General features: G+C 40.6%; 2 protein-coding genes across 3 annotated transcripts; one reads left to right on the forward strand and one right to left on the reverse strand.

Moving 5' to 3' along the window:
• Nucleotides 1-1606: 1606 nt before the first annotated feature.
• On the forward strand, nucleotides 1607-15281 carry LOC122998598 (LHFPL tetraspan subfamily member 2a protein-like). The gene is made up of 3 exons (XM_044375538.1): nucleotides 1607-1821; nucleotides 11729-12458; nucleotides 13676-15281. Exons 2-3 carry the CDS (start codon nucleotides 12047-12049, stop codon nucleotides 13930-13932), a joined length of 669 nt encoding a protein of 222 aa, XP_044231473.1. The 5' UTR covers nucleotides 1607-1821; nucleotides 11729-12046; the 3' UTR covers nucleotides 13933-15281.
• A 604-nt stretch (nucleotides 15282-15885) lies between these two features.
• LOC122998610 (secretory carrier-associated membrane protein 1-like) lies at nucleotides 15886-25865 on the reverse strand. 2 transcript variants are annotated; one of them, XM_044375548.1, is made up of 10 exons: nucleotides 25451-25865; nucleotides 23483-23563; nucleotides 23123-23236; nucleotides 22898-22909; nucleotides 22498-22609; nucleotides 20644-20772; nucleotides 20284-20443; nucleotides 19739-19840; nucleotides 19045-19162; nucleotides 15886-18900 (listed from the first exon to the last, which is right to left on the reverse strand). In XM_044375548.1, the coding sequence occupies exons 1-10, from the start codon at nucleotides 25505-25507 to the stop codon at nucleotides 18739-18741; spliced, it is 1047 nt and encodes a 348-aa protein (XP_044231483.1). In that variant the 5' UTR covers nucleotides 25508-25865; the 3' UTR covers nucleotides 15886-18738. The 2 variants fall into 2 exon arrangements, with proteins under 2 accessions (XP_044231483.1, XP_044231490.1); XM_044375555.1 differs by lacking the exon at nucleotides 22898-22909 and having other exon boundaries at nucleotides 25451-25862.
• Nucleotides 25866-26410: the final 545 nt, after the last annotated feature.

A 26410-nucleotide genomic window follows, 5' to 3' on the forward strand; every position in this document is an offset into this window, starting at 1 on the left:
GGTTTATGTCTCTCACTCAGCTCGTTCAGCGCCGTGTTTGCCTGCAGAGCGAGCTGAGAGGAGAGATCCCTGTTCTTCCTCCACAGGAGGAGACACAGCACGCTCAGAGAAGATTATGGTCTGAAAACCTTTCTGGAGTCTTCTATAAAAAACACAAGGAAGGTGTTTTTTTTACTACGCCTTGTTCCCTGACAAAACAACCAAGAGCTGCAGACACTTTAGATCCGCTGTCTATGTGATTTTATTGCCAATCATCAGAGCTGTTTTTATGTCTTATGTCAAATCCCAATTCCTTTATAGTAATAATAAGGTTTTGAAATGTAATATACTTATCTGCCTCCTTGCTGAGCGTTGACTGAGTAGATCAATATCACTCTCATGAAGCTTGTATAGCAGCCGTAAAGTGCAGAAACAACAAGTTGTGGTTTTTTACGAGGGGATGTGACGGACTATTTCTTGGCCGAGTGTAGTGACTTCTTGGCGGACTTTGTTACCTTTGTATCCAGTGTTTGTGTGAAGCTACTGTAAGCCAACTGGCTGCTGGCAGGAGCTTAATATTTATTCAATATTTAATATTAAGACAGGAAAGCATAAGCGTATTTCCCAAAATGTAAAAATCCAAGTCAAGCCGCAAATCTTCACAAGAAAAAAGTCGGCGCTCCTGTCTGAACGCTGACAATGTTAGCATTGTTAAATGTTAAGGACACAACACTTGAACAGCGTCCTTTTAAATCTGTGTTAACATAGCTGAGACCAAGTCCTTTCAGTGCATGAGCACAATAATGAAATATTCCAGGTATGTATGTAGCCCACATTCTCATTCATTTGTTTTTTTTTTTATCGTTTGGGGATTTACAGGTCAAAACTTGAGACTTGAAATAGCTTTCTAGATTCAAGTCAAGTGTTTTTCTTTTTGGGAGTCAAGTTATAAGTCAAATCTTACAGTAGTCAAGTCCTTGCTGACTCATGTCTGCAAATCTGCACCTGTTATTGACTTAATTTGAAGCAGATAATCTTTAACTTGAATAGTGAAGTATGAAATTTAATTGTGCTCATAAAAATAATTATGTTTCTGCATTGTATGCATTTTAAGATGATTAATAGTTTTTGTTACAAACTTATAAATAATGTGGTTAGTGAATTGACCATTTGGTACTGGGTCCTCTAGACATAATTCTAGATATGTAATTATTTTATATTCCAAGTTAGTTAGTTTCCAGTATCTCAGAGTGTGTGTGCTACTTTCGCCTGAGAAGTAGAAGAAAATGGATCGTTTCTTCCCAAAAGTGAGAAAAAGTCACTTTCTCGCTGTGCTACTGCATTACAGAAACGAAGAGAATAGAGGAATTGAATAAATCAGCCTCGACACGTTTGTTGGTGGAGTTTATGGGAAGGTAAGTCTCAGGAATCCAAGAACTCATCATCATCATCATCATCATCATCACTCTCATCACCTCAACATAGCCCATAACTTTTTTTTCTTCCTCCTCTTCTTTCTCTCTGACAAACGGGGTGGGGGATGGGAGAAGGAGGAGGGAGAGAGAGAGGGAGAGAGAGAGAGAGAGAGAGAGAGAGAGAGAGAGAGAGAGAGAGAGAGAGAGAGAGAGAGAGAGAGGCAGAAAAGAGGAGAAAGGACGACGTCAGCTGGTAGTGGGATGGCTTTGTGCGAAGGAGAAGGAAAGAGAATAACGTCCTGAAGAAAGGAGTCTCAGTGAATGAGCGTTAGAAAGCTGAGCTGCCCCGGGAAAAGGACCAGCGTTTCAAAACAAAGAACAGCTTCTTCACTGTTGCGCCTGCAAAATCTCTACACTTTGACTTCCTGTAAGTAAACGACAACGCGCCAAGGACACTTAATGTTGCTGTGTTTAATGCACTTAATCCTTCTCCTGTTTGGCTTCAGGTGGCAGATATGAGATCATGTTGCTGAGAGAGTCATTAAAATAAACTAATATACTTTGATTTATCACCTCACACACACACACACACACACACACACACACACACACACACACACACACACACACACACCATGCAAGATGTGCTACGTGGGTAAATTGCACTTTGATCTCTTTTAATAGGATTGTTTATTGGCAGCAATTAGTCTGTTTCTAAGTAGAAGTTTTGCGTCATTGATTCTTTATCCAGAGAGATAATGCTGAAGCAGCCACCTGAATACAATTTTAGTGGTGATATTTTATCATTTTTTCCCCCTGAAAATACATAAGAAATGGGTCTCATTGAAGTGGTGTGGATAAGGAGAAGGAACAATATGCTTCAAGGTGAAACTATAATATCTGCAGTTGCATCAGATCTTACCATTTTCTGTGTTCAGGTAAAACATCTGGTTGTAGTTTGACTTAACAGCACAAAAATCACCTCCGCAAGAAGCCTGACTACTTATCATCTTTTCACTACTTATCAACTTTTTTTATCTTATTTTTATTTCTTAATCTGTCTTTCGCACATGCCCGCCCAGCAGCCTTCTCTTTCCACCACAATCCTATGTCCTTGAAGTGTAGGGAGGAGGCCCTGTCCATGTGAGCCACCCATGGAGCTCTGCCTGATACGCACTTCACTGTGAGGGGAAGTGCTACTCTATCATAAACTAAACAAAACCAGGAAAATGTCCAGTGTTTATTCTAGCTGAGTTCAAGGACAAACCGTAGTAAAATGATGAGAGCAGGGAATCACCGCTGTCCTCCAGAAACAGGAATAATCCATCATCTAACACTCAAGCCGTTACAAATCAACATTCTTAACGTTCAGCAAATTGCAGGAGTTATTTTATGATCTAATTATGCAGCAATTTACTTTACTGTGATTGCCCTAACCTGGCTTCGCTTCCTAGAATCAGTTTTGACAGCTCCCCAGAGAACAAGTGCAAACTTGTTATGTGTCACTGGATGGAGCGGTGATGATAGTGATAGCAGAGTGAGATTTTTTTACAGTGGTGAAAAAAACAAGTTGTTCGTTTTAGCAACTACAGACACTGCCTCGTGGCTTTATGTCATTTTGATCTATCTGATGGAAGAAAAATCAGTCACTCTGCCTCTTCTGTGACTGATTTTGGCTTGTAAGAGTGTTGAACATCCGCAGTCTCTTTAAAAACCACATAGCAGACCCTAAAGGACCATAAAAATTACTTTTTACATCCTATTAATTACTAATTGCATGAACTTTACATTATTGCTTACCACAAGTCTCTAGATGCATTCCCTGCTTTGTGCCTTGTTGGTGCATTCATAGATGACATCTGACACCTAAAACTTTAGAGGCAGCTACTAAACAGCTGAATCCTACAATTCTCATAATGCAACTTGCTAACGTCTTTCATCAGACCCCCCTTGCCTTGTAAATACCCATGTCTCTCTCCATGCAAAAATCTGTCTCCAAGCCCGAGCAGAGATAACCTTGATGACATAATTAGGGGTGTATTCTCAGACTGACTTTGAAAAGCTCATCCAAAACCACAGAGGACTTGAAATAACAGTTTAATGAGTAATATTCCCTGTGATGAATAAACTTATCTTCATTGAAAATAGATAAAGTGCCCCTTTAATGCAAGAAATCTTTATGATTTTTCAGATATGAATACAATGCTTATTGGAAATCGACCTTAATCCCATATATGGAAGATTCTGTGGATTGACGTACAAGGATATTTTTAACAGCCCCTGCTTATAGCTGCAATGTTACTCTAATGATAGATAAAGGATACAAAATGTTCACTGTGATGGTTTATCTTCGTATCTCAAACAAGTTTCAAGTTTTCAATTTATTTAAAAAATGATGGTACAGTGTGCTTTGGTGATAACAAAAAGCATTATTAGATAGTCGTTTATATGCAGAAAACATCCGAGGTCCTTTAAAAGTCACAGTGGAGGGGGATGCAAAGGCATTTTCTTGTGTGCACCCATCATCCAAACCTTCTAGTAACAAACTAGAGAGCAGAAGAAGTGAAGACGAAGTAAAGCGAGGCCATGTCATGCCTGTCTTTGTGCAAGTGAAATGTGAGGGTCACTGAGGGGGCTTTGTGCGTCAGAAGCTGTGGGGCCACTACAGAGTCAGCGTAAGGAGTGAGGGGCTTGGGTGTTGCACAGATTGAATAGGTTAGGGGCCACAGCAGCCTGTCTTTGAGAATGAAGGAGAGCATTCTGGGCCAACGGTGGCATGTCTTTGAGAGCTGAAGAGTGAGTGAAGGGGGGCCAGTGTCGGCACGTCTTTGTGCAGCCTTTGTTGAGTCGAGTCGAGCCAGATGAAGAGGGCCGATTTTTTATTCAGGCTTTTTTGGCACATGCACACACAAACACACGCACACAAAAACGGACTTGGCTCCCATGTTCCCTGGGGAAGTCATGCGTTTTGATGCAATTATACCCCGGGTGAGTGAGCACAGGCTGGCACCTCTCACAGTTTATGGGTGTGTATTTGTTTTTGTGTTTGTGCGTCAGTAAAGTGGGCTGTATTGTTTCAGCATGCTGTTGGGGGGCTTCTCACTGTTGACTTGCTGTTTACAGTTTGGGGTCTCTCATTGTCATCGAAACCTCAGGCCCCCTGGTTGTATTTGAAAGCTAGAGCTGCTGGCATTTCCACACTCTTCATACACAGCTGGGGAATAACGTTTAATGGCTTTATACATCTTGGATTGTTTTATAATGTTTAATCTGGGTCTGTAAAATAAATCTAAACTAACTCTAGAGCACTAAACATGCATTTGACGGCCACCATCACTCACTGGCTGAAGTTATGAGACACAAGTTGTGGTACATGCCTATCCATGGGAAACATTTTCTCCTCTTGCAGATCTTTCAGTCGCTGTTTATGGAGGACTACAAAAGCAACCGACTCACATGGTTATCGTTAGCGAAAAAGAAAGAGCTCTTGAACACAGCGGCTCGGGTTGTTTCATAATATCTGGGAGGATTGAGAAAGCTCATGTAAACTGAGGAAACTGAACTCATCTTTGTGCTTGTTCTCTGTGGTGCTTTGTATGTTGTATGCATGAATCAGTCTTTCACTATCTCTTCTCTGTCTCTGTATGAGTGTGAAGCATGCTGTGAAAGCAGGTGTGGAGGTTTTGCTTCCCTAAGGCTATAGGCTTATGTGTGACAATCAAAGGAGACCATAATGTACAACTCATTAGTGCTCTGTGTAACTTCTCTCATACCTTTTATGTCTGAAAGGCTTTGTTCTTTTTTCATCTCTGATGGTAGATATGGTTTAGGTTTCACAAGTAACCACATCTGCCTTTCAGACTGCTGTGGGCAAAAAGAGCTTGGTGTTGATCTGTTGTTCCTCAGTACATATAAATGATCTGTGATGAAAGTACGAGTCAACACTTCAGGGCATGGGTGTCTATATTCTGGCTAATGTCATGGCTTGTCTGCTGTTCTTATATCAGCCACTCATCAGCTGGTCTCACAGAGCCATGGTGTATTTTAAGAAGGAAGCTTTTCCTTAAAGATTGATAGGAAACCGATGTTGAAATTAAGAGTTGAGGGTGTGATGTTTTCCCGTTGTGTGGGTGGTGTCTGTTCAGCATTCAGGCTACATTGCTTCACTCTCTCACTTTGACTCGGCTGCTCGCATTCTTTTATGAAAGAGGGATGAGTTTGGTCCTGTCCAACTCTGGCTGGTATCACACTAGTTTCATATCTCTGGGGGTTTTTATTTTCTTGCAGACACAAATGGAAATTTAGACCCTCATCGGTGGCCTGACTCCCACACTGTCCACATCTTGTTTGAGTAGCTGTGTATCCTTGAAGATGGTGATGGTAACAACCTCTTATGTGGTTTTGGTTTGAGGGCTTTCCTCCTGGCTGGTCCAGATGCATGACCAGACCAGACCAGACCCGACCAGGCGCGGCAGCCTGTAGGGAACAGATTGCCTTGATTTGAGGTTTCTGGTTCAGAATCTCTGAGTAAAGAAAGATGAGCTAATGGAGTCCTCCCAGCCCAGATCAACTGGGGGGTCATCTGATCTGGGTGGGTGATCCACCAGCTCAAATAACCCTTTCTAAACCAGGACAAGGTCATTCCTGTTATAGAAAAAAAAGCATTTCTATCTGATCTCTAACAATTGGTAAATGCATGTCCATGAATGGAATTGTGTCTTGCAAACTCATGTTAATGGCGAGGTCTAACCTCCCCTTTATGGAACAATCTGGGTCAACTGTGCTTTTCAACCACCCACCTTCAGTCCTCTTCCACTTTCACCCTCCAGAGCAGACTACAGTGGCCAGCGCTCATTACCTCAGCATCTTGGCATGCTACCAGCGCCTTTGCTGGTATCTCAGACCAATTACTCCAGATTTACTACACAACGGCCTCCTCTAACTAACGGCCAACTGACTGACCCACATATGCCTCGAATCTGCTTCTTTGTCTGGGACTTCAAAAAGGCTCTGGCTCAAACTGTTTTTACGCTTCATTAGTAGAAACTTTATTGACCATACGGGCTGCTTGGCCAACAGGTTTTCACAGCCAAACTTGTAGTCCACATGGTTGGCTGTTGGCCTGTGGATTGTATTTTTTGTAAATTCCATGAGAGAAAGTTTGTCTCATAGCAGCAAGGAGGCTATTCATGTTGGCCCGCTGAATGAAGACTGGAAGACTGTGTATAAGTTGGCTTCAGGCCTTGACTGGTACATGCATATAATTCTGCGTGGCAGGCAAGGTTTCTATCAGGACAGGAGAGCAGTGTGGGAATGAACAGGTCCAGATCAGATGCAGAACCACTTCACTGCCGCTTCAGCTTTCATCTTTCATCTTCTAGCATATTTACTGGATTATCGGCCTAACTCAGCATCACGGAAGAGTCACGAAAGAAGCATGAGACTCCATGATCTATCAGTGTTGGCGACGATACATATCTATGACAGGCACATGGAGAGCTGCAGTAACAAAGATCTGACAGTATGATGATACATATCTATCAAAAGCAACTGGGAGGCGGAGACCTCTCACCCACAGCGCCTTGGTCTCCGGGTTATGAATAAGTCATAATTCAGAGTGTCTGATGTGCCGTGAAGTGTAAAATACTCCTCCCTCAGTGCTCACGTAAACACAGAAAATCATGACCTCGCCAAGGAAGTGCTGTTCAAGCACTTTCCCAGAAGTCTGCTCAACAACTAGCAAACAAGCGGAAAATATTCATCAGTTTCAGGATGTAGTGACCTTTGTGCCTGCTTAATGACACTGCAATAGGCATACACTCCCACGCACATACACTTTGTATATGCAGTATGTACACACTACACTACATGTGCAGAGTAGAATCACAGATTTGCAAATGACAGGAAGTTCAATAATCAAGGACTAAAGACATACTAGATGTTTAGATTATCTGCCGATGTCTACTTATGCAGAATTTGCACAATGCAGATTTTGCTGGTAGTGAATAGTTAAGCCACCAGAGTTAATATAACGTTGTTATTGTGGTTATCATGGGTGTTAGAAACAGTATTGTTTCGTGTTAGCCACAAAAAGTCTCTTCTAGCAGATACATTTGTAAGCCCTCTCATTTCTCACCTTAAATGCATAATTTTTTTTAAAACGTGAGAAATCGCTACCATACCTCTTCATATGTGCCCTCTCTTAAACTCAGCAGAAAAAGCCCTTTCAAGTTTTTATCTCCTTCTGAGTACAGTCTTTGGTGAGACTAAAGGAAGCCATGTTGAGGTGTGAGTGAAGAGATTTCCTGTAAAAGATGGGGGAGATCACACAAGCTGCTTGCTGCCATCCCTGACAAGATATGTTTAAGCTCCATCCCTGTGGTTTAAAGAGGCAGAGATGCTAATTTGTGGGCATTGTAGTCTTAACAGGCAGCACCGTGCTTGGTCTGGATGGACTGTAATCAGCTGCATAAGACCTAAACTCCACAGTGAAACTAAAACTGTAGCCTGGGTGGCTTAAAACAAAAACCAATGCAAACAAACATGCACACATATACTACATGCATGAGTGTGTGCTCGCTTAAAAGAACACACACAATATCATTTTCTCTTACGTTTGTCCACATTTACACACGTACTTTCAGATTTAAAAACCTACATTTTTGCATTTTTGTATTTTAATGGTAGCTATAAATGGAGCTAAAACACTGGCTGTGTTGAGTGAGTGAAAGTGTGTGAAACCATTGTAACTACTGCAGAATGGAAACTGTGATAAGCACAATAAGCATTAGGAGAGCAATAGTTTGTGACGAGGCTTGGAGTAAACTCAAGGACTGGAATAGAATAGGGCGCACCCCAACCTCTCCTGAAACACATAAACACACTTCAAATACATCACAGTTAATGTAAACTTGGTTATATTGTACTCTGTATTGTTTCGTAGGATGTTCCTTTTTTACTTTTTCTAATAAACCTGTGTTCAGCACAACGGTTTAGATTGAAACAAGATATCTTGAAAGATCATCCTCACAATGCACGACTGTGCCTCAGAGGCTGTTGGATAGACACTGTTGCTTCCTGTTTATTTTGGCATTTCCTTTTTGGCTGATAATGAATACTAATGTTGCTGATTATCTTATTTCGACAGTTGCTCTAACTTCACTCAGCTCACCTCTAGTCTATTGGAAATGAATATCAACTGCAGTGCACTCCCCCAGTTTACTCTCTCTTAGTTTATCCTCAAGCTGCATAATTATATGTAGACAGTATATTTTGGCTGAGTGTTCACATAATCTCTAATTAGGATGCAAAATTGTAGAATGTGAATAACAGTGGAGACACGCTACTGACATTTTGCTCAAGCAGAGCAGATGGAATGAGATGAACTTGACTGGGAATGCTACAGATAGGCATCACTGTCAAACTCAAGACAAAGCAAACCCGCGCACACTAGAAGCACAGTCTTTCAAACCGAATAATCTGTCATCATCTACAGCAGAACTACTTGAAAACACACCCATGAGGTGAACTGGATCCTGATAAACTGACTCACACCTGCATCTTAAGTGTGTCAAATCTCATACGTGCTCCTCAGATGTTGTCATGCCTATGATTTTGTTATCATGACCCAGTTTTGCTGGTTTGTTCGTATTCAACCCCGATTCAGATGAATCAGTCAGCCCTTTTTAGCTGCATGAGATAATACTCTTATTTTATGGCCTGGGAAATGTCTGAAGCCTTGAACTGGCTCCAATCATATCAGACAACGTACAACATCAGTGCTCATTCCTTACATATGTGGTGGGTTGATTTACCATCCTGAGCGGAGAGTGGCGGGGGAGTTATGTATAACCGAATACCACACTTATTCCCCTTAGGGCCTCAGCATGACTTGTAAGTCTTAATGAAAGCTTTGGTGCTGAACTTTTCATCACCAACAAGATGACACATTCAGCAAGAATTAGTGCAGATAACGTGATAGAACAATTCACTCTTATCAGTTTAACAATCCTCCCTCCCCTTTTATGTGAAAGTTATGAATCCATTAGGCTCAGGCAAATCCTGATTTATGGCACATTTCATCACTGGCACAGACTGGAGACACTTTGAAAGGTTTGGTTCACCCGTTGTACAAAAACATATTTACTCAGTTACTTTTATTGGTGTCTAGCCATGCTAAAGGTTTATTTTTTTTAAATCTGTCTCTGAGATTTCCGCCTACAGCCCAGAGCAATTGAGGTGAATATATTTTAATCTGTGATGCTTAACAGCAACATGTTTACCTGTTACCCTGGATAATCCACAGACCTGGCTGTCAACAGCGGAGCCTGAATGATACATCATCACAACTGATGTTATGAGCTGATATTACCCTCTAAAAGATTTATTGGTATATATGTTTGCCAATAAGTTACAAGAAATATCATGAGTTCATTTAGAAACCATTTGCTAATTTATCCACCAAAGAGCACTGACATGTTTATTTTCCCATTGTAAAATATTGTACTCTGTACATATTTTGGTCATGATTCTTTAATAGATGATGTTAAGGGATCCTTAAAAAAATGGAATTAGGGCTGCAACTAACGACTGCCTCCATTATGGATTAATCTGCCAATCATTTTCTGGATTAATTGATTAATCGTTGAGTCTATGAAATGTGAAAAAATTGTGAAAATGTTGAATTCACAATTTCTTAAAGGCCACTGTGGTGTCTTCAATTTGCTTCATTTGTCTAACAGGCCAAAACCTCAAGATATTCAATTCACTCTCATATATGACAAAGAAAAACAGAACATCATCACATAAGAGAAGCTGGAACCATAAAATGTTTTGCATGAAAAATGACTGATTATTTGATTATCAGAATAGTTGCCGCAGCCAGACTGCAGCTCTAAGCTGGCCTCAAAAATCTAGCATCAGTCAAGCTCTAGAACAGTTTTTATTGGGACTATTTCTTCTTTAGATATTAGTTTCATAGAGAACTGCTCATAGCAAAACCAGGACATTGTTTATGGAACAACCTGTTAATGTTGAATGTTTTAAATGCAACTTTTCAATGTTGTGAACATCACAAACATATTTCCATTCACCTCCACCTGTATTGGCAGCAGACATCTTACATATAATATAGACCGACATGGCTGAATACCACTAGAAGTACATGCAAAAAAAAACAATTTGTAATTTGGGTAAACAGACCCTTTAAGCTTCTCACCACCTTTTTTGATACACGGACTTGTAAAAAGTCTTCTCCAGTGACACACGGAGGTCCACCAAGACAGCAGAGACGACCCTGCTGTATTTAAACCAGACCCCACATATTTTCCTGTGTGTATCATAAGGCTGGATCATGACATCAGAGGGCTTTTGAGAAACCTCCGTGCTCCCACGAGACCACGGCTGTGTCGAGGCCAGTGTGGCCACAGCAAATGAATCATAACATAGCAACAGAGTCTCAATATCTGTGACTGGGACACATACACACTGGCTCAAACACACACAAACACTCACACAGTTTACCACTGACAGTGTCATCTGTTACAGGTTACATGCTATTTGTAATCAAGTTTTGATTGCGATTGAAAAGAGAAGAAAGAAATCTGATTTTTCCCCGCAGCATCAAAAATAATATAATAAAATGCTACAATAAAGCCAATAACCACTCCCTTTAAATTTGTTGAATTTATTCAGACTATAATTTGAAAAATGAACTGAATGATGGAGCTCCAGTTGATGTCATGTGTGTTCTTGCCACAGCAGCTGGTTTGTTACACTGTGTTACTGTTGAATGCTACATGCTGTAACAGAACTCTGTGTTGATCTGTGCTGACAGCTGCTCACACAAAGTTCCTGACGTTTCACAGATAAAATCAAACACACAAAGTTCTGGCGAGTATGAGCAAAATGGCGACGGCATAAACGTTGTTATCTCTAGCAGTTATGTGAATGAGTGTGTGAGCATGCCTGTGATTCATCATGACTGTTTGAGCACTCTGGCTTTACGTCAACAGACATCTGGAAGTGTTGCTCATGGCACTCTCACAGCTGGCTGATAGTGAATTTGAAGTAGCGCTCTTTATGGGAATGTCCTGGGACAGTACGGGTCTCTCAGATGAAAACGGTACAAATTGAACATCCTGTGTGGCGAATCCAGCAAACACAAGGGAGTCTGATGATTCACAGTGGCTGGAAACTAGTTTCTGTTCATCTTTCCCACACTGCTGTCCCTCTTTAATGCCCTTTTTCCCCCCATGTACACATCATTTACTCCCACTACATATCTGTGAGTCACTGACGCAGTTTGTAACCTCCATATGTCTCTGTGTCTGTAGGTGTGCTTTTCTGATTGTGCCATGGCTGAGGGAAGCTGTTTCGGCGCATTGTAGCTGTATTGGATGACCAGAATCGGACCTCCACTCAAAGAACAAAAGAAGAGAGGAAGGAGAATCATGAGAAGAGGGAAAACATTTGCTCAGAGAGGATAAGATCAGCAGGCCGTCTGGGCCTGGACACGGAACCTTCTGGACTATTGTCTTTGTAAGGAAAGGAATTTAAACTTCCAAATTTCTGTCACTTGGAGGAGCTTTAAAGGGCTTCAAGAATATTTTTTTTAACTTTTTATCAATTGCCAATTAGAAAGAGTCAACATCATGTGCCATGTTATTGTGACATGCCGCTCCATGCTCTGGACGCTGCTCAGTATCGTGGTGGCCTTTGCGGAGCTCATCGCCTTCATGAGCCCTGATTGGCTGCTGGGATCCCCTCGGTCGGACCCCAGTGTCAGCAGGGCGGGAGTTGACTCCGGGGAGTACCGGCCATCTCTCGGCCTCTACAGCCGCTGCCTTCGCATTGGGACCTGGGGAAGAGGGGTGAGCTGTGGGCCCTATGCCAGCACGTTTGGAGAAGTGGCCAGTGGCTTCTGGCAGGCTGCCATGTTGTTCCTGGCAGCGGGGACGTTAGTGCTTGGGGTCGTGGCCTGTATGTCCATCTTCACTTTGTGCTTCCAGAGTATCCTGAAGAAAAGCATATTCAACATCTGTGGACTGCTCCAGGCTATCGCAGGTGAGGGATGGATCTGTGTGTATGTGAGGATGATGATGGTGTATGTGTTGTTACAGAAAAAGAAGTCCTGCGTCCAGATCTTCCAGACAAACTGCTCCGTTGCAACTTTTCATCAGAAAATAAATTCCATTCAGAGTTCAATGTACAAGATTTATTTTGGCATTTTGCTTGTTATTTTGCATTTAATTCAATAGTTTATGGACAGCAAATAGAGATGATGTGCCACAAACGTTTCCAGTGGAAATTAAACTGGAGACTGCAATTAAATGGTATTCAATACTAGACTACTAGGCCAAGAAACACCTTAAAGTACAATGTACTTTAATAGTTCATACTGTGCATATGGGAGTTAACTCGATTCTTAATATAACACAGACAAAGATGAGGATGATCTACTTTGATTCTATAAAATACATGTTTACGTAAAGTAAAAACTAAAAGACAACTGTGAAAACTGAACAAACTGTAATGTAACTGTTTGTACATTTTAATATATTAATGTTATTATATATGATTTCACGTTAAAAATCAAAAACATACACACATTTTTAAATATGCAAGTCAAAAACATTTTCTGTGTGCTGCCTTTGGGTTTACACATTCATAGTTCCCACTTAGCATCTAAACTGTGTGTCAGTGACTGAGGTCAGAAAAACAAGGAAGAAAGATGGACACACTTAAGAAATTGAGTAGGTACTTACATCTCTCCTGCTAGCTGAGCTAATGCTAATAATCTGCACATAAAGTCCATAGTGGTTACACGTCTATGCAGGCATAGTGAGGTTTTATCTTCATGCCATAGCCTTAAGGGAATTTCAGTGTTGCTATTTATTTTACAAGTTGAAACATCTGAGTTTAGAAGTTGCCAACATCCAGTGTTGCTCCATCGCTCCTTTCCTAGTTGACAGTTAGATATTCCAACCAAAACTTCTCCAAGTCTTATTACATGTTTCAACAAACTACCACAGGTGTGTTTGGCTGGATGGGCCTGTCAACCAGGTGATCTATCATTATGTGACATCACTGTAGGGGGGCGGTCAAATGGGGTCATTCCTCTCATCGCAAATCAAATGCTTGTCAGCTGAAAAGTAGATGTATTCTTCACCAGTGTTGAGTCACCGTGTTCCCAGCTGCACTGCGATCTGTTTGTGCTTTCAGCCCCGATGTTTACACTTACGTGACTAAACCCCTCGTCTCATCGTCTCTTCTCCCTCTAGGCCTCTTGCTGATGGTGGGCCTCATGCTATACCCTGCTGGTTGGGGTTCAGAGAAAGTGATCAGCTACTGCGGCTCCGAGGCCTTGCCCTTCAGGCCAGCTCTGTGTTCCCTCGGCTGGGCGTTCTACGCAGCAATAGGAGGAACCTTGGCCACCTTCCTGTGTGCCGTTTTGTCCGCTCAGGCTGAGATCGCCACCTCCAGTGACAAGGTCCAGGAGGAGATTGAGGAGGGAAAGAGTCTGATCTGCTTGCTCTGAGCCTTCAAAAACTAAGGCATCCTCGGTGCAGTTTCTCTGATATGGACACCTGCTCCTTTCAGTGGAAGGAGGATGGACATTTCCCTGAATGATTTTCTTGACTGATGATAGCCTGAATAAAATCAGCTGATTGTTGACAAAACAGAAACTTGTTAACAGCTTTTTAAAATCTTGAGGCATGGTATTATGTCCTGAAAACCACTGTAGCCTACCTGATTTTACCAAGAAGTAGGAAACCCCATATTAGTCTCCTAACACAACTTCAGGTTAAACAAAAAGCCTTGGTACAGCAGCAAGCTAAGGAACATTACCTGTTTACTCATCAAAATAATGTTTAATACTTCTTGCTTTAAACAAACCACTGTACTTAATTAGCAGGGGGTTAGTTGATCATATTGGTAGTGGATATATTGTTAGTGTTACTGTGGACAGGTTCAACACATTGTTATGATGTTTATTCACCTGCAAACCTCAAAAAAACCACTGAATAGTAGCAGATGTGTCCACTAAAATGCTCAACAACAGCTTGCATATGTTCTCTGTGTGCGAGATAGACGTTAACTGTCGAGGTTCCTAAATCTCCATACGCTCTGGTTCTGTGGCACAGCAGGATAGTAATACTCCTCACAACTTATGATGTGCCACTTAAGGGATTGTTCACTTCAAAGGGAGTTCCCCCTGTTAAATGGATTGTTTGTGGGTCTGTTGTAGCTTAATAACTGGCGTGTGTGCAGAAAAAGAACAGACTCGCCATATGTTTCACTGCGGTAAGCTTTCATGAGGGAGATGTTTGCTCACAGCGAGATAAAGCAGGCTGCGCTACAGCTTATCATGAGCTACCTTATGACATGCAGAGAGCCATACAAACAAGATCTGTCTTTGTAAAGAGGTCCAAGACAGGAAAAAAATGTGTAAAAAGTTCAAAAGCCTGTCAAAAACTCCCAACAGTTGATCAGTGTTGCCACTGCCGTGTCCTTCTGCCATTTTATTTTGCACTTAATTCATGTATTTTCTCACTTATGTTTTTATTTTTTCAACTGTGCTCCATAAGTCGCTGTAAGTGTAACATGATTCATGTGATTGCTTTTATTCATTGTAGATGAGATGTGCAATAATTGCTGTGAAAGCGAGTGGATGAGTGAAACCATAACATGAAATTGTATTACATAGCATTACTAGTCTGTCTGTGCTTAAATTAATATGTTGACTGTCTGCTGTTTTTGTTACATTAACAAGAGTTAACAGCATCTGTGGCACATCGTATTGGAGCTGCAAGTATGAAAGGTTGATATGTTTGTGGAGAGAAATAGTCTATACTTTGTACTCAAATAAACCAGTCCTTTAGTAAATGTGTCTGTGAAACATGTGTAAAACTTCTCTTTTACACTGATGTGCATACAGTAGGTTCCTACTTCCATGTTTCATTGCTGTTTAAGAGAAACTTTCTGAGGAAACACTGACACCTAGAGATGAAATGTAGACAAGTTTCTTAACACAGTTCTACCCTCCTTCGCTGCAAGATAAATGTAAAGAAGACAAAACATATTTCCTCTGCAAACATTATCTATTTATTTCTGACTTCTCAAACACTTTTTTTTTTAAATTAAATACTGGAGTTTTTCTTCTTCAAGCCAAAACAATCCAAACTAAAAAGTTTGAAAAGGGAACATCACTTTTTGGTTAAACTGCCCGCAACTCATACAGTACACATATGCAACCTGTGACAACAGTTTGTGAGTATACATTACTTCACTTTAAAAGGTCACAAGCCATAAAGGTTGGGAACCACTGGCTTATACCACTGATACTGAGCAAATATGTGGAAACTATGGCTGTAAGTAAAAATGACAAGCCTTCACTTGAAATTTTTTTTGCATTGAAATACACAGATAAGAAGCTCAGATACAAGTTGTGTAACTACTTAATAGTTTCCTGAAAATAAGTTCACAAATATTTCTTTCAAATTTTATTTCATGTTAATACCATAAATATACAAAACTCAAACTATTTCACATGCGACAAAGGCCAGACAAGAGTGCATTACATTTTCTTTTTACATGTGATTGATTATGGGGATCAAATTTTCAACTTTACAAAATGTACAAGTGTCCCTTTTAAATGAGTTTCTTCTCTGATTCAGTGAAATAACATGGTCACAGGTCAAAAACACAGTTATGTGTCAGCAAACTTAAAACTCGTCGTTCTGTACTGCAGACCAGCTTGCCAAATACATCAAGAGATTACCCACTGTGGCTTGGCTTCATATGACAACTGTTTAAAACTATAGCTACATGGGAATCATGTGGGTGTACGCAGCAAAAAAAAAAAAGTGTATGTAATATCTTAAAGTAAAACATGGCAAGGGAACACATCACAGACCAAGATTTAAAAACAAATCTATATGGACATTTGGTAGATTTCTCACAGCTTTTCAGGACATACAGTAGAATAACACTTGAGGGAGACTTTTTTTTTCCTGTCATAACAATCATTCATAGATCCTCATCCATACAAGCACAACTCTTGCAGGGTCAAGTTGCAAAGTCATTAACATTGAACACTTTTTTTTTTTTTTTTTAAATCTAGCTGATGCTATGATCATGTCATTACAAAAACCACACAAACAGAATACATTATGTAAAATCAAACCAAATAAAACGGAGATTCAAACAACTTAAATTACACCATAAATAAAAACATTTTGCTTTCTGCACTAAGTTCAACGTAAAACAAGAAATGTGCAATGAATTTAAAACAAAAAAAATGTTTCCAAACAAGAAAAAATACTGCCAAGATGTAGGCCCATTATTTCAAATTATTGACCTTCAACTTTGTTACACTCACAGGAGTATTTCCTCCACTATAATGTCCAGTCCCACACATTTGTAATAACTGTGGTACCACTCATCAGTCATCTATCACGCACATCTTCAGACACTCACCACCACTATGAGAAGTGCTAAAGCACGACACAAATGCGACCCACATCCATATACTCAGTGACAAGTCTGTACAACTTTGTGCTGAATAACACCATTATCATTGTATATAAATTAACGTAACGAGTGATATCACTAAATGTGCTTCACTCCTGTCTTAGCTTAATGTTCATTTTGGCTATGAAAGTTCTGATGCCAATACTCCAATACTGACAAGAAGAAATTCAATGGACTGACTTTTTTTGTCTGTAAAAATGCAAACGGACAATTAGTCTGTGTAGTTTACATAAACATAGTATCAATGTTTGCACTACTTTATGTATGTGTGTTAATCCAGGTCATCCTCTGTGAGAAAAGGCAAGGTCACATCTCTCAGTTCTCCCTCTCGCTCCGTTTGGTGACAGTAAGATATGTGTTTTCAGAAGGAAAAATGACAGCAGGAGGCCACGACCAAGCGGCTCTCAAATGTATAGCAGCGTTAGTTTTTAACCAAGTGTGAAGAGCTACAAAAACAACTGAGATAGAGCCACATAGTAGTCTGTTAATGTCACACATACATGAAGAAAAATGCAAATATTTCTCAAGTTTTCCCCCCTTTTAATGCACCAGGACATGACTGGACCTCTTTTAGGTTTATGGTGAGAACCGGTGACCTGACCTGGGTGTTCAGTGCGTCTTCACAAATAGATCCGTACATCATCAATCAGTCAAACAGCCGACGGGACATGCAATAACTTTACAGCTCACTTCTCACAGAAACCGAGAGAATTTACGTAGACAGGCATTCCCGCCCGAAGTGGCGACCCCTGTAGCCAGAGAAAAGGCTAATAGTGGACAGAATGACTTTGCCAAAGAAACAGCTACCTTGTTGAGTGTGCTAAAAATGCACGTCATTACCATGCTGTCAAATCTTAATAAGCCACAGAAATATTGACACATCACACATTGCCCAATCAGAGTAGCACACAGAGTGGGAATATTTGTTCAACTGACAGTTGTCTCTAGAGCGCTGCGGGAAGGCCCTTAAATAAGAACATATAGACATATTCCTATTTATATGAATCAGGTTTTACCATAATCAGAATGGTATTTGTCTCAGAATAGAAGCGCTGATATATGACGAGGTACAATTTACCTTTCAGGTCTCAATGACCAAGCACTGGATTATTAAAAAAACAAAACAAAAAAACAAACAAGCCAGAGCCACAATTTTCTTACAGTGAATTAAACATTCACACGCAGGCCCACCCGTTCAAACATGCACTGTACTTTCAGTATGTGAGCAAGAAAATAGAAATATGTGCAAAACACCATGGTCAGATTATCACTTTTCATGACTCTATCCTGTATTTACCAGGCGGAAAGCTGCTTGGAGGTCATCATCACCATGACAAAAATAAGGTATGCTAGTACTTCCACCTCTGCCCGGCCTAGGATCACCTCAAGGGGACAGAACAAGGAAAGCGAAGGAGTGTGTAAAGAGAGTGTGAGATGAAATCCCCACACACACTGGGAACAAACCTTGAGTCACTTAGTTGATGTTTCGAGGGATGTGAGCAGACAGTCACCTGACTGAAAAGCAGACAGGGTGGATGTAGGAGAGTTTTTTAATGATATTTGATTGTAAGTGAAGATGGACAACTATGGTCACTTTATCTGCCTGTAATTCTGTTAAATCTAGTCTCTGACTCTTTACACCTTTTTAGCAAAGTGTGCAGGGCAATCTTAGCATAGCGACTTTCATAAATAGAATCAATTTGATCTAAGAACCAGCAGGTCCAGAGTTGTGCATCTCCAACTTTTGACTGTGTGTGCATATGTTTGTATGTGTGAGCATGTGTGTATATATATATATGTGACTGTCAGTTTATGGATGAGGTTTGAAGGCCCCGCGGGCAGCATTGGACGCAGCATTAGCTGCAGCGTTGGCAGCTGCAGTCTGAACGGTTTTGTTAGACATGACCCCGGTTGCAAACTCCTGCTGAGCCTTTTCAAAACTAGCACCAGTGGTACGATACAGTGCGTGCACCTAGAAAGAGAAGTAAAAAAATAGTTGAAATCAAGTTAAGCGATCTACCACAAGACCTTTGGCACAATATTACACGATTCAGTTACAATCTATTAAACACAGCGACTGGTGCCGACATGTTGGAGAAGTCTGTGAGTGTGTTACCTTTTTAAACATGATGAGTGAACCCACAGACAGTGCGGTGAACAGAGCTGCGATGAGTAACATGATGATGCCCACTGGGATACTAGTGTTCAGACCAGTTAAAGCTGCGATCCAACCACTGAACAGAACAGAACAATGACAACATGAGTGAAATTCAGTACACACTCATATTGGCCTGAATATAAGACGACCCTGATTATAAGATGACCCCCCCTTTTTCAAGACTCATTTTTGGAAAAAGAATTAAATTACACAGTGTGAGGCTCTCTGCTGCGTTTTGCTGTCAGTTATGGTCATGCAGAGTTTCTCTCCTCTGTTTCACCATGGGCAGGGCTGCCCTTCCACACACACACACGGAGCTCGACGCAGCAGAGGAGAGACAGTGAAGAAGTCGAGTTGATGACAACTCTTGTTACGTTACTGTTCCTCCGCTGTGGGTTAACTTGGCCTACTTTTGAGCCACTTTGTTCGAGACAATCACTGTGTCTCTCCATCTTTCAGGCCCCTAGGGCTCGCCTCAGTCAGGAGCTCATTTTTACAGATTTTTGGCGCCATCTATTGTTGTGAATGTATATTTACATGAAAAAGTCTAAACCCCGAATATAAGACTACCCCACTTTTTCACATGAATTTCCAGAAAAAAAAAACCCTGTCCTATATTCGGACCAATACGGTAAGTGCAAACAATACTCACCATGTCCCCCAGCCAGTGATGCCAATACTTTGTAGCACGTGAACTCCAAACTGACAGATATAGACGAAGAAGAAGACAAAGAAGCGGAATGAACTGTCACTCCTGTAGTGGAGAAAGAGAATGAGGTAGTGAGAAAGAACAATATGAGGCCAGTAATATAATAAAACATCATTTATTCAACTTTCACTTCCCTTTCACTTTTAATTCCACTCCACTTCCTTCAGTCTGTCCTAGTCTACTCTGTTCCCATACATTAACTAATTATCTGGTATGTTTTACAAACCTAAAGGACGAGGTCAGATTTAGTCAGAAATGGTTTGATTTTCAGTAGGTTTACCGTCAGAATAGGAGACGAGGATCAAGAATAAGCTTCTGCAATCCCCCAAAAATCTTAAAAGTCAACCACCTACCTCTTTTCTTGTTTCATACAGCAATTACAGCCTTTACAGCTTCATCAGCATATTGTGGATGTCCACAGAGACATGCATCTGCATCTTTTTACTACTGCAGAAGCTGATAGCTTATATTCACATGTATCTGCTCACCTGAAAGCCCCGTAAAGCGGTCTGTACCAGCAGACGAAGGAACAGGGGGTAAACAGCAGGAACCATAACATGGCCAAGCCAAAATCTACACCACGGTTGGCATCCACACAGAACCAGGCCAGACAGCCAAACATGTTCACAAACAGCGTGCCTGCATGAACTGGTGGGAAAAAAAAAAGAACAAAATGAAAAACTTTTGTCACTTGAGTACAAAAACACAGTGGGACAGCAAAATTAATAATATCGTCTCTGTTTTTAATGTCCTCGTGATAGATGAGCAGACAAGTGTGTTGTCATTTTTTGTGATAAAGATATGTTTCAGAGCAGGTGGCTTCTCTCTTCTTTGGGGAATCCACTTACACATCCAAAGATTGTACATGATCTTGACGGTTTTCTGGAACTCTATGGGAATGTCCACTGCAATGTCGTGGTAGAAACATGGCCCAACGGGGAATTTTTCCGGCAGCGGGGGCCAGTTATTCTTGCGGCCTGTGAGGACAATGACAGCAGTGTTTGGATGATGTCTGTGCCACGTGCAGGATAAACACAACATCAACTGTGAGTGGAAGAATAGGAGCAAGAATGAAACCTTTTGAAAACCCTGTCTAAGCATTTTTGTATAACTAGACCCGTACCCTAAAATAATAAAATATGAGGTATGGGAGTGAGTGAACAAAAAATATTGACTTTTTATTTTATGCCAATAGCCAAATAGTTTTACATTTTAATTACACACCTCTTTATATAGTGTACAACATATTCAATATTTATCTTACAGCTGATACAATATCTAACATACTGTACCTATTTTCTGTACCTAAGTTCTTCCCAGATTCAACATGCCTTGTTATAATATAAGCTATAGTGAATAGTGCTCAAAGATTTTTTTTTTCCTGTATCATATATTCTGTATTATATTTTTTCATTTTCAAGAGCACAGCTCGCCCTTCCTCTATGGACCCTTTTCACAGCAGAAATTTTGACTTGTCAAAGCAGGAGAACCACAGGTGTAAATAATAACATTAACGATGGCTCCATTCCATTAACTGTCCCAGTAAGCCATCTGAGTGAGTGAGCATGCACAATGCCAGAACCCTGTAACTGGCTCACCTAAATACAATGCAGCCATCGATAATGTTATTAATGTGCTTTTCCTGCTTTGACAAGACAAAACGTCTGCAGTGAAAAGGGTGTACTAGGAGCTTATTTTTGTGTCATGACATGCTGACTGACTCTAGAGGGTGGTCACACAGACACTTAATAACGCATGAATTCACCCTGTACCTTCCCTTCACCTTTCTTCCATTTTTTCCCTTGTTATAGGGTTTTTATTTTTATTTGAATCAACGCTCTCAGGATAGAGGATGTTACATGCAGTAAAGGTTATATAGGTCCCCCGAGGCAAATTTGTCCTTTGTGATATTGGGCTATATAAATAAAACTTGACTTGACCCAGTAAACACAACCGTTACTCATTTCATTGGCACCTATTTCTTTATAATGTTTTGAGTATTACTTACAGTTACAGTGCAAATTATGAAATAGAATATAAAAGGACAGATAAAATGCTTCAGAGTCATTACATACTTTATTTTGGTATATGTAATATTTGACTTACGTGACTCACAGTTTGAGCACTTCTACGGCTTGGATTGGCATGAAACTCTCCTGTCGACTCACGCTGCTGCTCCTCGAACAGCAGCGTGAGTCGATTTGGTTTTAATTTCTGGGTCATCTTGAGTGAATTCATCAACTACGGTGCCGTGTTTTGTTTCTTCAACAACTAAGACTTCTGAATTCATTACCCCTCTGATTTGCGACTCTGACAGGCATCCTCTCCATAGCAACGGCAGCTGAGGCCTATGGGTATTGTAGTATTCTTAATCATCTGCCATGCCAAAATCATGGACAAGACATGATTTCTCAGAAACAAAGTTGAAATAATTGAAGCTGGTGTTTCTATGTTAATAAAAATTGAGGATATTGTTTAAAAAAAAAAAATTGAAATGGGAACACAGAATGGGGGAAAAAAACTTCCAGAACCAGTGAACCAGTCATGGTAACACATCAACTTTCTCATGAGTCTCATGAACATCGTTGAGAGTGTTGCTTTGAATACGAACAACCAGTCAACCAATTCAAATTCTGAGATCAAAGGGGGGATGTGGGTGAAAAGAGTGAATGACTGATGGACAGACTGACTGACTGACTGACCTCCCGCAGCTCCGTGAGACTGTAACTCTCTCTCCCGACGGTCAAGCTCTGCTGCTTTCTTCTCCAACTCCTCTTGCCTTCTCAACAACTCAGCTTGAGCACGTGCCTGGTCCTAACATTCACACAGAAATGATCTTATTAATTCCCAAACATCTGACAGGAGTTATGATGTCTAACATGGCAAATAATGATGATTTTTTCCACTCAGGTAAGCTTAGGTATGTTATTTTAGAACAGGAAACAGGCAGGTTACAAATACAAAAGCATCAGCTACTTCTGTTCAGTCACTTGTCTGCTTCAGTTAGTACTAAACCAGCTCTGAAATGGCACTGTGAGTAGAAAGCTACAGGTGGGAAAAGGGCATTAAATGAATTCACACTATTCAACACATAGACAGTACCTCATTACGCCGCTGTTGGGCCATCAGAGTACAGATAAGTATATGAAGGACAAGAGGAAAGGTGAACCAGAAGAAAAGAAAAGAAAAAAACAAGAAAAAACAAAGTGTTGTGAAACACAATGCTGAGAGAATATGTTGTCAGTCTAGCCTGGACAAATGAAAGTCAAAAGAAAACTACATCTGATTGAATGTACAGTCAAAAAAACATGTTTTTGTGAGTAATACCTGAGTCTGTTGCTGTGAGTAAGCCGGTGGTTCTTCTGTGGGCTTCATGATGGCAGGTTGTGTGTTCTGGGGAGGTGCAGTAGGAGTAGTTTTTGGGGCATTTCCAGGGGCTGCCTGTAAGCCAGCATAGATTCTCTGTGTTAATATTTGTGCAATCACAAGACAGACCGTGAATCAAAACTGTAATTAGGCCACAGACATATTTTGTCAGTGAAATCCTCTGTGACTGAGAGGTGGAGGAGAGAAAGAGGGTAGTGGATAAAATGAGGTCACTGACTCAGAAGCACACACACACACACACACACACACAAACACACAAAAACACACACAATAATCAATAGCGATGTTAGTTAAGCTGACCGTTCTGGCGTCTGTGAAGGGGTTATATTCCTCCAGACCACCAGGAGGGGCAGACTGGGTCACCTGCGTCACCGAAGGATCCTACAGGGTGGAAAGGACCATATAGGATTTTAGGGGTGAAAACTACAACCACAAAATCAAAAGCTTTGATTTTTGTCGATGCCATTTAATCTATAGCTTGTATGCAAAACCACAGCTGACCAAACATTCAATGGGTTTAAACTAACACATGCTGACAAGTTATCATAGTTGTGTTGGACATCAGAAAACAGGATGCAAATGCAGCACAATAGATATCTTAATGTTACAATAATGAATTTGTAGTGGACTTTCTTGATCTTGTGAATGGGACCAGGTGCATAAGGAACTGGAAACAGCCACTCATAACATGCTTGCTTGCTTACTTGACAGGACAGTCTAAGGGGGCCCACCATGTGCCATAAAGAGCCATCTGTCTGCAGGCTTTCATACTAACCAAAGACCACTGATTGCCACACCTTCAAGTAGAGTGGAGGTACCCAATACTGAAATCACCTCATGAGGGGATCTGTTTGAAATGAAAACCTGCAGACTGTTGGCTCTCTACTGGCAGCCCTTGGTCTATGGTAAGAGACAGGATGGTTTACACCAGGAAATACAACTGTGCACAATGCATAATATGGGGCTGACAACTGTAATACAAACACACAGCTTGTATTATGATATTAGTGTAGGTGTTGTCGGCGACATATATGTGTACATGGCTCATGCTGTAGTAGTAAAACGGAAGCTTATACTCTTATGTTACAGAATTATGATTATGTTATACTGCCGAGAGCACATTGTTAGACTTTGTGCTCTCTGCTTCCTTTGTGAAAGTGTTTTCAACAAATATTCAAATCACAAATCAAAAGCAAAACTGTGACTGATTCGGTCTTCAACTTTTACTTTTCATTAGACAGAGGCAGAGAAGCAAACTCCCCAGGGAGGAAAGGCAGAGAGGGATTCAGCCTTTAACTCTTAAAGAAACTCCCTAGAGATACGGTATATTAATTAGAAAATACATGTTCTGGTGACAAACATGGGATGTTTATGACGCACACGGCTGTATGTACAAATACCAACCTGAACATCATACAGTATCTCTTTTAGCCTAGCAAACTGGAAAATCCCCATTTGCAAAATGTGAACTCTGTTTGTTTATTGCAATAAAACTCTAATGTGTTGTGTGTGATATATGCAAAGGTAAGTAAGGTTTATAATAGAATATGTTTACATTGCTAACAATGTATTGAATATATGCAAAGGTAATATGTGTACATTGCTCATACTGTATTAGATATATGCAACGGTAAGTAAGGTTTATATTAAGATATATGTACATTGCTCACAATGTATTAGATATATGTAAAGGTAAGGAAGGTTTCTAATAGGATATGTGTACATTGCTCATAATGTAGTAAATATATGCAATGGTATATAAGGTTTCTAATAGGATATGTGTACATTGCTCATACTATATTAGATATATCCAAAGGGAAGTAATGTTAATAATAGGCTGCTGCTGAGATAATATACAACTGCATGAGTACATTTACAACTCCAATTTTGGATTCCAACTTAATTCGGAAACAATTTAAGCACACAATGTACCTAACTGATGCCAACAAATGTTTACTGACGGTGGGCAAAGCTAGCCGGCTAACATCATGTGTCTTTGTTCGTAGTTGGCAACCGTTAAAAACAAACGTCCTCAGCAACAACGTGCTACATTATCTGTGAAAGCTTCCTTTACAAGGTGAACAGCCATATAATGTGGGAGAGATAAGATAAATACAGTCAATGATAATTACCTCGCTCTGCTACCTAGCCGTTTACCAAGGAAAACCTCTGGCTAGCTGTCAGTTAGCAAGGATGCTAAAATAAGACTGGCCTCATTGGGCTTTCAAGCTTACATTAGCCAGCCAGCTAGCTAGCTAAGTTAGCTACCTGAAAGGGGTTGCTGAAGTCCGGGTCTGCGAACGGGTTGCTGTCAAAATCGGACATTTTACAGCCTTTCAGATGACGGTTTCCTGTGTGGAAGAGCTCCCCGGTTCTCCAGGGAAAGGTCAGTCCCTTGATTTAACTGCCTTTCTCTGCTGCCTGCAGTCGTTTCCGCCTCCTGCTGATGGAGACCCCTTGCTTAGCAAGTTAGCACAGTAGCACAAAAAAATGGCAGGAGAGGAGAGGATGCGTGATGAGCGGCGGCACCCTGACTCCTTCTACGTCACTGTTTCAGCACCGCATGACGCGTGGACAGGTACAGTAACATCTGAACACACCGGTAAGGATGCAGATTGGACCAAAACGTCTAGTTCACATTCAAATGTCAAATTCGTACGTCCTAAGACGACAGAAAATACCATGTTAACACGTCAATTTTGAACGCTTTAAGGCGTTTAAAACTGGGTGCAACCACTTCATCAGTTTCTAAGGGGAAACACTACAGACATCAGTGCAAGAGAGAAAACAATTCCCCACTCAACCTACCTTGTATGAATTGAAGTTAAGAAATAATATTGACTGAATTGGGCTTAAGAAATAATAGTGATCTACGGTGGCACTATTAACATTTGCATTTTTTGTAGGCATCTGGTGACCTACTGAGAAGAAAATGTAGCTTGTATACAGTATCAAGCTCGACATATTCATTTAATGTGGTGTGTTTGCCTAAGTGCCCACTAGATAGCAGTATTAGAGCACAAATGGCAACCTGTTGGATTTTTGAGTAGATTTTTTTGGGGGAAAAAAAAAGAATTTGGTGTTCTGCAAGCCATTGATTTTGATATAAACTGGTTAAGATCTTTTCTGATTAATGGCGACAGTTTTAATGCATCCAAGGGATATATTTTTTAAAGTAATGGTGATGTGAATTATATCTTACATTGTGACTATTGAGTTAAAAAAAGA

The sequence above is a fragment of the Thunnus albacares genome, chromosome 2 (genome assembly GCF_914725855.1).
Source record: "Thunnus albacares chromosome 2, fThuAlb1.1, whole genome shotgun sequence".
In the NCBI taxonomy this organism is placed as follows: Eukaryota; Metazoa; Chordata; class Actinopteri; order Scombriformes; family Scombridae; genus Thunnus; species Thunnus albacares.